The 17,413-nt window shown below is 44.5% G+C and overlaps 1 protein-coding gene across 1 annotated transcript in view; it reads left to right on the forward strand.

Moving 5' to 3' along the window:
* The window catches only part of vps13b (vacuolar protein sorting 13 homolog B), a 433,420-nt gene that overhangs the window by 102,743 nt on the left and 313,264 nt on the right, over window positions 1–17,413 (forward strand). Inside the window, exons 18-19 of the mRNA XM_079241403.1 lie at window positions 7,116–7,250; window positions 9,406–9,585. Coding sequence (XP_079097529.1) covers window positions 7,116–7,250; window positions 9,406–9,585 — 315 coding nt within the window. The remainder of the gene's footprint in view (window positions 1–7,115; window positions 7,251–9,405; window positions 9,586–17,413) is intronic.

Here is a 17,413-nt window from a genome sequence, read left to right on the forward strand (position 1 = left end):
CTCCTAACTTTTTTGTTTCTTTTTTTGTACTTGCACCAGCCAGTTCATCAGCCATTAAAACAGCTGAGAGAAACAGAACGGGAAACAGCAGCATGACTTCATTTCTTCTTCTTTTGTAAGCAGTCCAAGCCGTGCTGCCTTTGTGTGTGTGGTTGTTTATTAAAAGTGGTCTTTGTGTCTCATATCAATGGACAAATTAGCTCATCTGCTGATGTTTTCCAGACAAAGTTTACCTGTAAATATCATAACTCTGTGTAGTGATGACATATTTATTGTAAGTACTACCATTTGTACTCTGACTTCTTGTCCATGTTGTGTGGAAGTAAAGAAGAAATATGAATATTCTTGTCTTTGAAAAGGTGACAAACTCTCACAACACAAACTATAATAATAAAACAACCTGAAGGTATTTGCTTTTTACTATCATAGCAGGTGATCTATGAGATTTCATGACAGTCAGGTATCCGCTTGCCGGTGTGTGTTTAACTGGGAACGCTGCTTTCCTCTTGGCTTTAACTGCAGGACAAACCGCTGCTGGTTGGCCTTGTCTGTTTTCCTGTCCCATTCCCTCTGCATCTGTCTGTATTTCTGCTGCGTGTCAGTTCTGGGCAGGACGCCAGTAGACCTGCTCCTACTTACTGCTTCTACTTCAGCCCCTCCTGACTTAGGAGAGACAGTTATTGTTTCTGCATCAGCACTTAATGGCTCAGCTGGCTGCTTTCAGGCTACCCAACTTGTCTATGTCTACCTCCTTTTCTGTCAGCCCCCTCGCTGCTTTGGGCCCACTGCCAGACTCAGGGCTTGTAGTACTCCAGGTTATTTATCCTCCATTGTCCCTTTACCTGCACGTGAAGATTTGGCCTTAATGTGCTGCTTCTTGACATCCAACTGCAGTCGCTTATGAAGGTGTTATAACTTAAATCAAAACGCAGCTGCTGCTGTTGTTTTAGTACAAGTCACAAATCGTTGTGGTGTTATTAAAAACAAACTTTCTTATGACAGTAGAGAATTTAAAATAAGTGAGAGGTAATACAGGTAGGTGTGGAGGTGTCATTTTCCCTGGTCCATCACTGCAGGCAGAAAAGTTTCCCATACAAGAAGTGAGAGCAGGACATGTTGGAATGTGTGAAGCATGGCTCTCAGTTCTCCAGATGTCTTGCACACTGTGCTCACACACACATCTACCCACTAACAACTGAAGTAGTCTCCACTTCCCGTATGCATCACTGTGTGTGTTCTCTGTTTGGACACAAATATCCGTGACTGAGTGGCGCAGTGACATGAGCGTTCGTCCAGATAGTTTTTGGGGTTTTTCTCTGTTTGGGTACAAGCTCCTTCAGGCTTTCAGCAGTGCTTTGTTTCCACACAGACTGCTTAGTGGTGACGGAGAGGAAAACATGATGCTAACAGCGATTAGTCTACTTATAGAAAATAAGGTTTTTATACATATATATATATATATATATATATATATATATATATATATATATATATATATATATATATATATATATATATATGTTAGGGCTGGGCGATATGACCTTTTAGTAATATCCCAATATTTTTATGGCATATATGATATATATCTCGATATATATCATATATTGCCTTGAATATTTAGCTCTGAATTAATGCTTTGGTGCATTCAATCACATCAGTAAGATGATTTTGTGTCTACATTAAAACATAATTGTTCATACTGCATTAAGATATGCTGATTTTAATCATTCATGCAAAAAGGATGAAATTGTAATGAAACAAATTGATCAAAACCGTATTTATTGAACAGTTAAAGCAGTGGCAGAAACATGTCATTTTAAATTTGTGGCACTATTACCTTTTGTGGCGACACTTTTGCGACATACTTTGCATACGACAGTTGTTTGGTCAACATCGTCTCTCCGGTATCCAAACCACCGCCAGATGACAGATCTTGTACTATTTTTCTTTGGAAGAAATACCTCCTCCATTTTTTGTAACTCGCGCTGCTAGAAAAGCTGCTACACGCTGCCTCTCATGACGTAGCACGTAGCTCACGTTATGTACGTAACGAGGTGCGCTTGCTTTAACTCTCTGTGCAAAGCGGTGCAGAGTCGAGGAGGAGGGAGAAAACCCCGCCCACAGCTAAAAACACCTGCATGACAACAGGATACTCGAATATGACGAATATAGACGGTTTCTATATCTCACAGGGGACTAGCCACCATATCTCGAGTATATTCGATATGTCGCCCAGCCCTAATTCATATATATATATATATATATATATATATATATATATATATATATATATATATATATATATATATATATATATATATATATGTATATATACACATATGTAAAATCTGCTGGTTGTCAGGCAGAGTGAAGATTAAATGAAGATGGCAAAAATGAACCAACTTTCAGGCTCATCTAAAAAAAAAAAAAAAAAATTCTGGATTTACATTCTGGATGAACAAATACCTTTTGGAATTACACAGCCGTCATTGGAAACCTTTTGTGTAATCATGAACATAAAACAGGGAGAAATAATAACAATTGTTTACAGTATGTCCTGATTTGTTTTAAAATCTCTCACAAATCCCCCACATATCCTATCGAGTGTTTAAAACCTCTCACTCTGCAGAAAGTAGCTGATACTGAAGAGGAGACAAGAAATGGGACTATAGACTCTACAGCAGGGACCCTTAATCCTGGTCCTCAAGGCCCGGTGTCCTGCAGGTTTTCCAAGTGTCCCTGCTGGAACACACCTGACTCAGACTCAGACAAGCTCTGCACTTTTCTGCTAAATACCCGCTGATTTGAATCAGATGCGTTGCAGCAGGGACACACAGAAAGCCTGCAGGACACCGTCCATCGAGGACCTAAAGGGTGCAGATCTTCACATAGCTGGAGTTTTTTTTTGGATTTTCATCACTGTAATGAATGTCTTTCGTAAAGATGACACGTTTCTATTTCAGCTTAAAATCATTACCTTGAAGCATTCTGCGATATTTGTTGTGATAAATCTTAATATTGACAACAACATGCATCTTACTGTAGACATAGCCTGCTGCCAGGCACTATCCCTGTATAATAACCATAACTGTCCAGGTTTTAACTACGTCTGTTTTCATCCAATCATGTGTATAGAAAAGTTGTTGTCTGTCAGTAGGAAGGTGACTGGTTTCATCTTTTTTTTTTTTCCAGTTCACAGGCAAGACATTAAAGCCCACATTGCTTCCACTGGATTTATCAATGTGTTTGATCAGTGAATAAATGACACCAGCACAGTTTGGAGACTAAGAAGTTCTACATGACATGTAAACAATAAATATGTGTGAATCTAGTTTGTTGTTTATAATGGTTTTGAGTGGAGGCACTGGAAACCAGTTTACTACTTCCTTCCCCGCCTCCTCTCAGCTTTCTCATCAGTTTTTACTTCAGGAGATCCAGCTGCCCCTGATCGCCGTGTGTTTGATGGTGTGGCATAGCCTTTGGCCCCGAGCTGTGTGTTTATGTACTTCTTGCACCTGCTTTTACTTGACGAGTAACAGCGCCACACACTATATTAAATTCATTCGCTTTGTCGCTCTTTTACACACAGAAAAACACAACCACACACGCCTGGTTGTGTTACACACAAATGCACCTTACACACGTGAGACACACAGAATGCCATTGTTCCAGCTGATGAACTAACCAACCCGTGCACTCACACTCTTCCTGTGCACCCCACATTTTTATAGTCTAACAGCTGGGCATAACATTGTCAACCCCCCCCCCCCAATGCAACAACCTCCCACCCCAGCAGGTGCACCGTGGCCTTTTGGACATCTACGTGGGCAAAGGGGATATGTTATAGTGATACCCCTGGTGCCATTTGTCAAAGAGCAGAGCAGGGGGAACGGCCCCCGTCATGTTGCCGACTGTCTTGCTCTCATATCTCCATCTTTTCCAGACTCGAGGGAGCAGTTTGTTTGTGTGCACTCATCTCTAGTCATCACCTTTCTTTCAGTTCTGCTTTTAACTGGATCCGGATGAAGACAGTCTGGTCTGTTTTAGGTTCAGTCAGAAACACTCGATGATCTTTGTATGGAAAATATACAAAGTTCTGTGGTTTCCAGGGAGGAGAGGGCGACTAGTTTTATGTCCAGATTCAATCTAATTCTAATTTTTTTTTTTTTTTTTATTGCAATTGTCACGATTCTTCGAGATTTTTGTAAACTTTAAAAAAAAAAAAAAAAAAAAAAAATGTATAAAACTTTTTTGCTCGTCATTTTTCTTCATTTCAATTCGGAAAAAACAACACAGTAGCCAGACCATCATTCTGCTGCTATCATGTCCAAGAAGACAAGTAAAGATCAATAAAAATGACAAAAAAAATTATAATGGATTATTTGTATTTATTTGAAAAAAAATCTAATTTTTTGACAAATAAAATCTATTTTAACATTTTGAAGCAAAACATCCCAATATCCTATTTTTTTTTTCAATTCGATATCCCATCCATAGCACCTAATGTAGTTTTCCTTCGTTCCCTCTGGTCCAGGATCCGGAATAATGAGCCAAAAGTCTTCGAGTTGCATCGACACGAGCATATCTATAAAACTCTGCCTCTCAAAACATACAGACTTTTCTTTTTTATGACATTTTCTTGTGAATGGATATGTTGACATTAATAGTTTCAAATAAACACAAATGTTTTATTGTCTTCACAAACTGCAAATGCTCATCTTTACTTTAGTTTTTTATCTTAATTATGTCACTTTGTATTTTATCACAGCTTGCACACACAAACTGCGCTTCACCAAACCGCACAACACAACACAGAAGTTCCTTTTTAAAAATAATAATGTATTGAATTTTATCCAGAATAGTAAAAACAGTGGACCACCTGGCTCTGTCTGGAAGACGGAGCGCTGTTAGGGAGGTAAGCAGCCAGAGCCTCAGAGAGGCATGCCGTGCTGCTCCGTTTGACCTGCAGATATATTAAGTGTGTGGCAGAGCGACTGCAGGAAGGTTATTAACGTTACCATCTTCCATCTGGGCTTATAGGGGCCTCTCAGGCAGCAGGTGAAGAGGTTGATTGGTAATTTGTCTGAGTGAGAGGAAGAGAAGGGAAGTCAGCGGTTAGGGATTCGAGCAATTTTCTGTAATTCCAGTGCTTAAGTGTGGAATGTATTTGTCTCCGCAAATCCTGCCTTTATGAAATAAAAATTACATTTCAACTACAGTTAAAATCTTCACAAACCTGCAGGAGTAAGTCTCGTCAGATGTTTCCTGTTGAACAGTGATGAGGAGGAATTTCAGAAGTTTCCTCTCAGTAAAAACCAGTTCAGAAACGTTTCTGGAAAGTCCTGATTGAACGGCAATCTTTAGGACGTTTCACATCGTCTCAGACAGATTCAGGTCGGGACTTTGGAAGTTTGACCTTCACTCTCACAGAGGTGGATTTTTTTTTTTACTTTGCCTGTCTGTGTTTGAAGATCGCAGCTCCATCAGAGTTGTGTTTTCAACCCTGATGGAGCCAGGTTGGGTTGTCTGTTTTGGATATGTAAAGAGAATATGTATTTGTCAATTATGTCAGTATTGTTTGCTTTATCCAAGCACTACTACTAATAACTATCTGTTTTTTGTCTGTTAATAATGTATAGCTATTATGTGCCTTTACATGTTTGAAATCAATTTAAATTCAATTCAACCTGAGATATGATTTATTGTTGTTTCTCTTGGTGTTTCTTCCATTCATATCAATGTAAAGTGAAACATTCTGGCCCTCAGGAAAGCTTTTCCCTGATTTGTGCATCTTTTTAATGTTTTTTTCCATTAATAATCAAAGTTGTTTAAATACAGAATTTCATTAAAAATAATCTACTGGGCGAACCAACAACTACACCTCCTTAACTGGAACACCTGAAGTACCTTCAGGAGAAGAGATTAGCACAAATAATTATTTATAAAGTCCTTACCCTGAATAACTTGTTCCTGTGTTTTATCATAAAGATTATCTGCATGCTCATAATGTAGCTGAAACTTTATTAAACAGACCTCATAAATCAGAGGAACAAAACAGTTTCAATAGTTAAATAAATAATAGGAAATTTAAAGTGTCAGGAAATAAATATGGATGTAAGAGATTCCTGGTTATTTCATGGACTTACCAAATGTTCCTTTCTACTTCCAGCAGTTTGCAGAAGTGCTGATCTGTATCTAACATGTCTGTCTGACTGTCCTGCAGGGAAGAAGTCCCTGATAGGTCCATGTCTGTCACTTCTTCTTCTTCAGTTTCCGTGTTTAAACATACGACTAAAAACCAGCTGAAAGCTGAAGAGGTCTGGGAACACTTGTCAGAAATAAATTCTGCAAGACAAAAGATTTTAGGAAAAGATCTGTGAAGCCTTGTTGGAACGGGTGACGTAAGAATCCAGCGTGAGTTCATGCTCACTGAAGGAATGTGGCAAGAGATGGATAGATCCTCCTCTCCTCCTTCAGCAGGCCGTTTGGCACTGAACCTCCATAACTTCATATTCTTTAACATCTTCTGGTTTTCTCCTGTTTTCTCTGTACTTCATATGACCTTAAAATCACTACAAAGTCATCGTTTTGAGTTGCTATTGCCCTCACACACACACACACACACACACACACACACACACACACACACACACACACACACACACACACAGGGTCTGTGAGAAGATGCTGTTCAGACAAACGATTAAAGGGAAGAGAGTCGGACTCCTGTGATGTAACGTGTGTGACAGTTTGCAGTTGACAGCAGGCTGGATGCAGGAGAAATGGAGCTCTGCATCGTTAATATAAACCCACACTTTCTCTAATCTTCTGCCCCAGTAATGTAAAGTCAGGTCCAAATAAAAGTTCATTCTGAATGTGTTTGTGTGGGCGAATGGCTGATTTATCCTTCTAAGATCAGAGCATGAATTGTTGTGTTTTAGACGACAGCAGAGCACAGAGGTGGAGTGATTCCGACTCCTCCTGGTGTTTTCCACGCCGCTAAGTTCACCTGGTTGATGAACAAAAAGTAAATATCGTTGATGTCTTTAACAAAGCCACAGAACCTGCCGCAGTTCATATTCTCTCCTCTCTCTCCCTTTTTTTTTTTTTATTAGGTGTGAAGTATCCAGGCCCGTCACCGACTCTGGAAGGCTTGGTCCAAAACGTGGAGCTGAAGTTCTGCAGCCGTGCGATGGTGAAATGTGCCTCGGGAACTGTGGGAGCTGTAAAAGTGTGCGCCAGGACCCCAGGTGTGTACAGCTGTGCCCTGTTAAAACTTTACTGCCTGTGTAGGAGGGAAAGAGTGAGACAGACTCGACTCTTCTTTTACTTTCTTTAACTCATACTTTTACACACTCCACTTTATCTCCGTCTCTTCCTGTCTTTCTCCTGACTTCTTTCCAGCCATGTGATTCAGCTGCTGCGTTCTCCCGAGGTGCTGTCACTGGGCTTCGGCCACGTCTTTGATGGCAAGGATGTTATTAAGCCACTGTCATAGCAAAGGGTTCACGGGGTCAAAATGCACACATGATGCTGCGCACATGAGACGTACTGCAGCTGTTATTATGGAAATACAAAGAAAAAAAGCATGTGCAATTGATTTTCCTCATTTAAAATTAACATCTCTGAAGTTCGTAGAATAACGTCCATATGAGGAGTTCCTTTTGAGGTCACCAGACAGCAGATGACAGCTTGTCAATAAGGCTGACAGTGGCGAACATTTACAGTTAACTTTTTATTTATTTAATGAACTTGTGATATAGATTAAGTTAAGTGAAAAATTAAATGAAACATCTGCCAAGGTAGATAATGTTTCTTTTGTTACTATAGTGGGTGTGGTGTTTCCTCAGTACGCTGCTTTTCTGATGACATCAGGATGTTTTTTCTTTCATATTCCTGTTTCCACGTCATGGAGCGCCGCCTGATTAATGAAGCATGCTCACATAGAACCTCCTCACGCCACCGCCGTGTTGGTCGTCTTCACATCCATGCAGCTTTATTCCCTCCAACGCTGCAGGAGCCGTGTGTCGTAAAACGGCAGCGTGTGATGAAATGATGCTAAAACTCTGCCAGGATGTTTATCCTAATTAAGATATGTAGACATGAAGCATGTTGCTACATAAAAACACTCAACATGGCTTTAATATGAAGTTAGTCCTTATGTTGTTTATGTGTCGCTTTCAAGGCTGCGTTTTTATCTATTCTCTGTGAAGAGGTTGGATATTTCTGAACATGTCAGTGTTTTGTTTTTTTTAAACGTTTTTCTTGATTTATTTTGTTATTTTAATTTATTTTGGTGTATCTCCATACATCCAGTGATTCACTCTTTGGGGGGCTTTTAGGGGGGCTGGTTTGGAGCCAGAGCCAGACTTAGAACCAGTTCTTTGGCTTAGCACCGGTTCTTTGGCTTAGCACCGGTTCTTTGGCTCTCCACTGCCTAAGCTCCTGGTTCTAAAAACTGCTTCTATCCTGGCACCAACTCTCTGCTGGGTCAGAGTTTGGAACCGCTTCTTGTTGTGTGCATCAGCAGCTGGTTGTGGGGTTACCTGGCCAAAATATGAGTGTTGAAAGTTTGTTTTTTGTTTTTTTTTTTCTCTCGGTTTAGTAAGTTTATTGGAACATAATGACAAATCTAAGAAAAAAAGAGAAATAAAACATGACAAATCATTTAAAAGGAGTGTATAGAAGCATAAGTTTATATGTAATCCCACACTAGTGATGAAGGAATATAATATCTATAACAACAATAGTAATCCATTAGCAATACAAAAACAATAACAACCAAGTATATTTGTGATACCTGTATAAAAATATTATTATCTTTAATATGTCATAATTTATTCAAGTAGAGTAAAGGAATAATGCAGTAATAATAATATTTAAATAGTAATATATTAGTAATAATATAATAATAAATTTATTGATTAGATTATTGATAATAATAATATAATATTAAATATTTCAGCAAATTAGTTTAACAAATTTTCCAGAAGATTTCTGGGGACCAGAAAAAGCAGCTGGACGACCCAAAAGAAACCCACATTTCCAGATCCTGATTTCTGTTCCTGGTGACCTGCCGGTGATGACGCAGCACCGACCAGACTCTTTCAGTCGAAACAAAAAACCAGTTCTTTGCCAGCATCGAAGCTGAACCACCTAAGCACTGGTTCTAGCACCAGCACCGGTTCCTTTTTGGTCAAAAAGTTTTATTTTATTCTGTCTAAAAGAAGCTTTGTTGCTAGTTTTGCTGTGATATGAATAAGAAGAACCAAAAACAAGTGTTGCCCTGCAAGAGTAATGAGGATAATGCTGTCAAGTTCACAAGAAGTCCTGGTTTTCTGGACCAGAATGTTTAACAGCAGAGCAGCTTCCAGAGTTTATTGCAGATGCTAACGTGTCTTTCAGGTTCAGGAGAAGGGACGAAGGAGAAGTTGGTTCCTTTGATTCAGGGCCCGTCGGACACCAGAGAGCTCCACATGAGCCGCTGGCTTAACGAGATACGTAAGCCTGAATCTCTACTGGCCCCGGACCTGCTTGCCTTTTCTGTTCAAGTCCCACAGCAAGGAGACGACTGCAGGAACTCAGGTAAACTCCTCTCACCTTCTCCTTCCTCTGTCTTTATCTCCTCCTTTTTCTTTCCTGACCGTTTCTTCGTTTTTTATTGCTTCTTTTAAAGTACATCGCTCTTGGTATGATTTATTACTGCAACCTTTTATCTTATTTTTATTCACAACCCTGAATGTTTCTAAACTTATTTCCTGGTTGTGGTGTTTAGATTTGTCCGATAGACTGGCAGACACATTTAACCTCAGCTGGTCTGATAGGAGGATGTCATGTTTCTCTACATGTGAAGCCACACCTCAACATTTATTTGATACATGAAGACTATAAATGTTTTTTACACTCCTTTCCTAACTCCTGGTTAGACACGAGAAGCAAGTACTTGTCTTGTTCTCGAGTCTCTGAGAAGAAAATTACGTCATTTTGGTTAAAGACAGTTCTGGACACATCAGGTTTGCAGAAGTTTTTTTTCCTGTTAGGCTCCGAGGAGTATTGTGTGATTGGTTGGACGTTTGAGGTGGGCGTGGCTAACATGGAAAAGCATGAAACGTTAAAATGCTCCTTCCAAATTTTTGCTATTGCATGTAAAACAGATTGTTTTGATAAAAACAGCTGATCGAGTTGGTGGTAAAGTAGGAAATATTTCTACTACATGTGGCATTAAAACCCACCCACAACCCGCCTGCCGCCTCCACAACCCGCCTGCCGCGTCCACAACCCGCCCTGCCGCCTCCACAACCCGCCCTGCCGCCTCCACAACCCGCCCTGCCGCCTCCACAACCCGCCCTGCCGCCTCCACAACCCGCCCTGCCGCGTCCACAACCCGCCCTGCCGCGTCCACAACCCGCCCTGCCGCCTCCACAACCCGCCCTGCCGCCTCCACAACCCGCCCTGCCGCGTCCACAACCCGCCCTGCTGCGTCCACACCCGCCCTGCCGCCTCCACAACCCGCCCTGCCGCCTCCACAACCCGCCCTGCTGCGTCCACACCCGCCCTGCCGCCTCCACAACCCGCCCTGCCGCCTCCACAACCCGCCCTGCCGCCTCCACAACCCGCCCTGCCGCCTCCACAACCCGCCTTGCCGCGTCCACAACCCGCCCTGCTGCGTCCACACCCGCCTTGCCGCGTCCACAACTCGCCCTGCTGCGTCCACAACCCGCCCTGCCGCCTCCACAACCCGCCCTGCCGCCTCCACAACCCGCCCTGCCGCCTCCACAACCCGCCCTGCCGCCTCCACAACCCGCCCTGCCGCCTCCACAACCCGCCCTGCCGCGTCCACAACCCGCCCTGCTGCGTCCACACCCGCCCTGCCGCCTCCACAACCCGCCCTGCCGCCTCCACAACCCGCCCTGCCGCCTCCACAACCCGCCCTGCCGCCTCCACAACCCGCCCTGCTGCGTCCACAACCCGCCTTGCCGCGTCCACAACTCGCCCTGCTGCGTCCACAACTCGCCCTGCTGCGTCCACAACCCGCCTTGCTGCGTCCACAACCCGCCTTGCCGCGTCCACAACCCGCCTTGCCGCCTCCACAACCCGCCCTGCCGCCTCCACAACCCGCCCTGCCGCCTCCACAACCCGCCCTGCCGCCTCCACAACCCGCCCTGCCGCCTCCACAACCCGCCTTGCCGCCTCCACAACCCGCCTTGCCGCGTCCACAACCCGCCCTGCCACCTCCACAACCCGCCCTGCCGCGTCCACAACCCGCCCTGCCACCTCCACAACCCGCCTTGCCGCCTCCACAACCCGCCTTGCCGCGTCCACAACCCGCCCTGCCACCTCCACAACCCGCCTTGCCGCGTCCACAACCCGCCCTGCCACCTCCACAACCCGCCTTGCCGCGTCCACAACCCGCCTTGCTGCGTCCACAACCCGCCTTGCTGCGTCCACAACCTCGCCTTGCCGCGTCCACAACCCGCCTTGCTGCGTCCACAACCCGCCTTGCTGCGTCCACAACCCGCCTTGCTGCGTCCACAACCTCGCCTTGCTGCGTCCACAACCCGCCTTGCTGCGTCCACAACCCGCCTTGCCGCGTCCACAACCCGCCTTGCCGCGTCCACAACCCGCCTTGCCGCGTCCACAACCCGCCTTGCCGCGTCCACAACCCGCCTTGCCGCGTCCACAACCCGCCTTGCTGCGTCCACAACCCGCCTTGCTGCGTCCACAACCCGCCTTGCTGCGTCCACAACCTCGCCTTGCCGCGTCCACAACCCGCCTTGCCGCGTCCACAACCCGCCTTGCCGCGTCCACAACCCGCCTTGCTGCGTCCACAACCCGCCTTGCCGCGTCCACAACCCGCCCTGCTGCGTCCACAACCCGCCTTGCTGCGTCCACAACCTGCCTTGCTGCGTCCACAACCCGCCTTGCTGCGTCCACAACCTGCCTTGCTGCGTCCACAACCCGCCTTGCTGCGTCCACAACCCGCCTTGCTGCGTCCACAACCCGCCCTGCTGCGTCCACAACCCGCCCTGCTGCGTCCACAACCCGCCTTGCCGCGTCCACAACCCGCCTTGCCGCGTCCACAACCCGCCTTGCTGCGTCCACAACCTGCCTTGCTGCGTCCACAACCCGCCTTGCTGCGTCCACAACCCGCCTTGCTGCGTCCACAACCCGCCTTGCTGCGTCCACAACCCGCCTTGCTGCGTCCACAACCCGCCTTGCTGCGTCCACAACCCGCCCTGCTGCGTCCACAACCTGCCTTGCTGCGTCCACAACCCGCCTTGCTGCGTCCACAACCCGCCTTGCTGCGTCCACAACCCGCCCTGCTGCGTCCACAACCCGCCTTGCTGCGTCCACAACCCGCCTTGCTGCGTCCACAACCCGCCTTGCTGCGTCCACAACCCGCCTTGCTGCGTCCACAACCCGCCCTGCTGCGTCCACAACCCGCCCTGCTGCAGACAAAGTTTCTCCATAAATATGAAATAACTGGGTTCATTACACAGAAAAGTGGACATCGGCGCCCGCTGTGATCTCTTCCCCGTTGCAGATGAAACTTCTCCTGATGCATGTGTGGACAAAACAAAAAATCTTTTTTTTCTTATCTTCGCGACCTCAAAAGGAAGAAGAAAGTTCTTTTTTCTGGTGGAAGATGAAAGGAGCTTTATTCTTTGTCTGTGCTGTGCTGAGCGAGGACATCAAACCTCTTCAGGATTCCTGCTGATCTGATCTGAAGTCAGGTTGCCTCTCTAAATCACAGACAGTATTTCTGGTGCAAACCTGTCGGTGTCTGCGAGAGTGTTTATAGGAGGGTGTGGGATTATTCAGTAGTCCTTCCAAAAGACTTAAAATCCCATTAAGTGGCTAAGTTCAAAGTTATGCAGTCCTTGATTTAGTAAGCTGAATGATAGCTCAGTTCATCTCCTGTATTTGCAGCGGTAGCCGTGCATTCCCTTCATCCATGCAGGGCCTCCAGTGAAACGGCTCCTGTCATGGTATCTTTTATAATTGAGGCTATGAATAACAGCTTGTCATCAATAACTTCTCCTCCACACCTGCAACTGCAAGTCGCTGCTGAGGCTGAGCGGTTTTGCTCCCAGGAAAGATTGATACCTCTGGAAGAAGAGAAACTTGACAGTGTCTCTTATGTCATGGTCTTGAATTGCTCCCGGGTGTCTAACGGCTTGTAGGAGATGATTCTCTCTGAGTACGATCTGGGCTGTTATCCCGCAGCTCCTTCCCACCCAACAGCATGAGAAGAGCAGGGTGACCATGTAAAACAATACACTCCAAGTATTTGTTGTCAGGCTTGTCCTCAGCGTCACCACTGTACATCACTTTTTATACTGGACTTCAGAGATTCCTTCTCCAGCCTAGACTTTCAGGACTCTCAGCGCTGGTCCTGAATCTTGTCCGGGCCCTAAACATGTCAGAGATGAGATGTATATAGAGCTGGCCCTGGATGGCTTCAGACTGGGAGAAGAAGATGCAGCTGCAGCTTGAGGTGTGTAAGTCAGTGGGTTTTAGAGACAGTAGATGTGGGAGGTCACGTCTAAGCAGACATTCCACTTCATCACTGCATCGTTCCTGTCGTGAAGTGTAAAGACACCCTGCGGTGAGGATACTGAGCAGGAATAAGCTTACATTTCATGGCTTGATTGCTGCAAGGACAGCCATTGTATCTGTGTGTTTTAAAGGCAGTGTTGTGTTTCTGACGGGGAGTTTTTCTGCTCTACAGACGTAGTTAGATCCTGTGAGGAACTCATTTCTAATTTCTGTTCCGCTCACAACCTCAGACTTGGATTACTTTTATTTCGAGAGCAAAGTAATGACTCATAAAGTCAGAACATATTTTTTGAAAATGAAAACCTGATATAAACATAAAGCAGAAAAGCAGCAGAGAGGGAAAAGAAGAAGGAAAAAGAAGATGAAGGTGAAAAGAAGCTGGAGGCTGACTCCCAGAAGCATGGGATATATCCCCAGCAGATGTGGAGCAGCGTCGGCCTGCACTGCTTCTCATCATGGCTCTCTTCTTTTTTTTTTCTCTCTCTCCTCTTCTGTTTAATATTCTTTCTTTCTTTCTTTCTCATTCAGTCTCTGCTGTTTCCTTTGTTCCTCACTGAGCATGTTTTCTGTGGCTATTTTAGTTTTCTCATCAAATAATCAGTTTTCATTGGCTGCCGTTTGGAAGAATTTAATTTTTATTTTTTATTTTATGTTTTTGCATTTTACCTCCCCGCTTTACTGCAATCAGCAAAAGCCCACACACACACACACACACACACACACACACACACACACACACACACACACACACACACACACACACACACACACACAAGTCGTCATTTACTCCAGAGAAGCTTCTTTTATACCCGTCGATGCAGGGAAAGAGGCGTAACAGTGACAGTCTCACCGGACTGGAACATTTCTCTCTATGCCTTGTTTTTCCTGAAAGTGTCGCTAAGGGAGAAGCTTGCAGAGTTGGTGAGTGTGTGTGTGTGTGTGTGTGTGTGTGTGTGTGTGTGTGTGTGTGTGTGTGTGTGTGTGTGTGTGTGTGTGTGCATGCACATTCTTGGGTGTCTACTTAGGGGTCTGCTTTTTGTACGGTGGCTAGACTCACATCAAAGCCCTCGGTCAGTCCACATGTCCCGTGTAACTGCTGTCATGCAGAGGTGACTGGGAGCCTATTAGTGCGATGTTAATGGAATGATAGATGCAACGCCTCTTCCAGCCTCAGATGAAAGTTGCAGCAGCGAAACTCTTGACAGGCTGCGCAGTCTGCTGCCGTAGGCCCGACTCAGCATTTACTGATCGTAGATTTACTCAGTCGTTTAAGCACTTAACCTGTGCTCAGTGCATCGAGAGAACAGTAAGACATCCAGGCACTTTACACATGAATATATAAAATATAATCATTTACAGTAACCTTAATATCCTGTTCTGCACCAGATTGGTTAAGTTTCCAAATAAATGCGGTGCAGCGCCGCGATGTGGGATCTACCAGCCCAATTCTTAAAGAATAACATTTATTCAGAGGCCAAGCTTTTTGGCAATCGTCATCAAGCTGCCAGTTTGCAGTTTGTAAAGTTTTTGAGTTTATATACTCACAAGCCGCAGTGCACATTTACTTAAATTTGTACTCTCGTGTTTCAGTGTGTTTGATTGACTGCAGTGGGTTATAAGTTGAGAGAAGTCTTGCTTTTAGTGTTTCCCCTCCGGTCATGTATGTGTGATCTCTGTGTCGTCTCAATTCTTAGAGGTTGTGACAGGCTCTGGAAATCACCAGCACTTTCCTTATGGATCTTTTAATTCATCCCAGAAACTATTTTCTCCATGACTTTCACTTTTTTTTTTTTTTTTTTTTGGAGCCCAGAAAAGTTCGTATCTCCGAGGTTTCTTCTGTGTTTGCTCTTAAAATCTGATTCTACACTCATTCACAGGTGAAAAGACACTCATGACCAGACTTTCATCTGCATGATTTGTTCTAAAAAAAAAAAACCACCGATGAGGTAGTAGATTAATGTTATCAGTGGTTAAATAAATGCATGCATGCTAATTTGAATAATTTTTTTGTAAGTAACAACTCTGGCAGATTTCATCCCGTCTATCTGTCTTGCTCCTTCTAAGTCCCTCATGCAAAGTTAATTCTGGAGCTGCTTTCGGATATTGCCAGAAACATCTGTTTTCTGTCTTATTGTTTACCAGTGAATTAAAACAAAATTCCAATTTACTTAGAAAATGAAGGGAGTGGGTTGGGGGTTTGGAGTGGTGCTTAAAGGGAATCCCTGTACACTTGCAGAACTCCTGCAGATCCAGACTAACGTGCTTTCATTTAACAGAGCTGAGGCCAGAACATTCTAATAAATTAAACACAATTAAAGACGTGGCTTTTAACGCAGGAGAGCTCTGCTTTGAAATGACCTTTTTTTTTTTTTTTATTGATCCAAAGGGATTGAGTAATTTTATATCTCGGCCTTAACTCTGTGTGTTACAAAGTGACACATGATTTCCTCTAATTGAGTTGTAGAGCCAGATGGATTCAAGCACAATGAAAAAATAAACTGCTGGCAGTGACGGAGTTCTTTGTCAGAGATCCTTTTTGATTCTCTCCCCATTTAAAAGAACCAAAGCTGCTTCATGTGCGCTCAGTAATAATACATCGATAATGGAAACTCGATGTCGGCTGCAGACGGAATAAAAAAAGATGAAGAACAGGAGAGAGCTAAGAAAAAGAGAGGAGAAGCACCGAGTGTGAAGTAGCTCCTCTTTAAGGTCGCTGTGGCGGTGTAACGGGTTTGCAGACGAGATCAGGTTAGGGTTAGGAGAGGTGGCAGACATTCAGATCATTCACCACCAGAAACAGCTACTGACCAGCTCTGAAATGACATAATAATAATAATCAGATCATAATTGTGTTTCTGTCTAAAGTCTGAGGTCCGTAATGTCCGGTTTAATTCCCGGACAGTACCTGCTGCGCCGACTATCCTCCTCTGTCGGTCTTGTTCCTGTCACTGCTGATGGATGGAGGAGACGGAGGGGCCTGTGAATGGAACCAGAACGCAGGAGTGAAGGGGTTAGAGGTCGTGTGATGAGCTGGGGTGCTGAACCTGGAGACAAACAGCAGCCTGCAGGTGTCCCCTCGCTGGCAACACACACACACACACACACTCTTCACTACTATGAGTTTCACTAGTTGAGGGACCAATGAGTCGGGTGGGCTGCGTGATTGAGCGAAAGAGAGGGAAAGAAAAGGAGAAAGAGCTAGCATGTGTTTTCCCTAGGCACGCCAGCAGCTGCGAGAGAATGATTTATGCTTTTTTCAGAACTCTGGGATCTCAAAATGTTACATTTAATCAAGCACAATGAGAACAGAGCAAATGTTAAAGATGTTCTCTATAAACCCCCCCAGTTTTTATAAACCCCCCCAGTTTTGATCTTTTTTCCATCCCATCAGATCTGTGGGAACCAGGGAACAAAGTGATCTGTAATCTCACTTTTAACACAATGGAATTATGAAAGCTACATAAAATTAGCGCTTTGAGAATTCCCATGGTGCCATAAAACTGTGCATATTTACTTCATTAATGGTTTTAAGTGTTTTTTCTCCTTAATCGCTGCTTGAAAAATGTAGAAAAGAAAGAGATCCAAAGTAGTTTTTGAAGGTTTTGCCATCTTCTTGTCACTGCTGTCGTGTTTACGCTGTTATATTTAGCATCTAGCCATTAAAATAAAGTTGTTACTGCTTATACAATGCATGCATTATTGGCTCTTTGGTGACACATGCATGCAATCCTGCACATGCGTGTTAGTTTGCATTAGCTGAGGTGTCCTGAGAGACTTGCCTGCAGCAGACAGAAACAGGTGGGATCTTGCACCAGTCCAAGACTAATGAGAGCAGGTGGGAATGAAGCGCCAC

Source organism: Telmatherina bonti, assembly GCF_933228915.1.
Source record: "Telmatherina bonti genome assembly, chromosome: 5".
NCBI lineage: Eukaryota > Metazoa > Chordata > Actinopteri > Atheriniformes > Telmatherinidae > Telmatherina > Telmatherina bonti.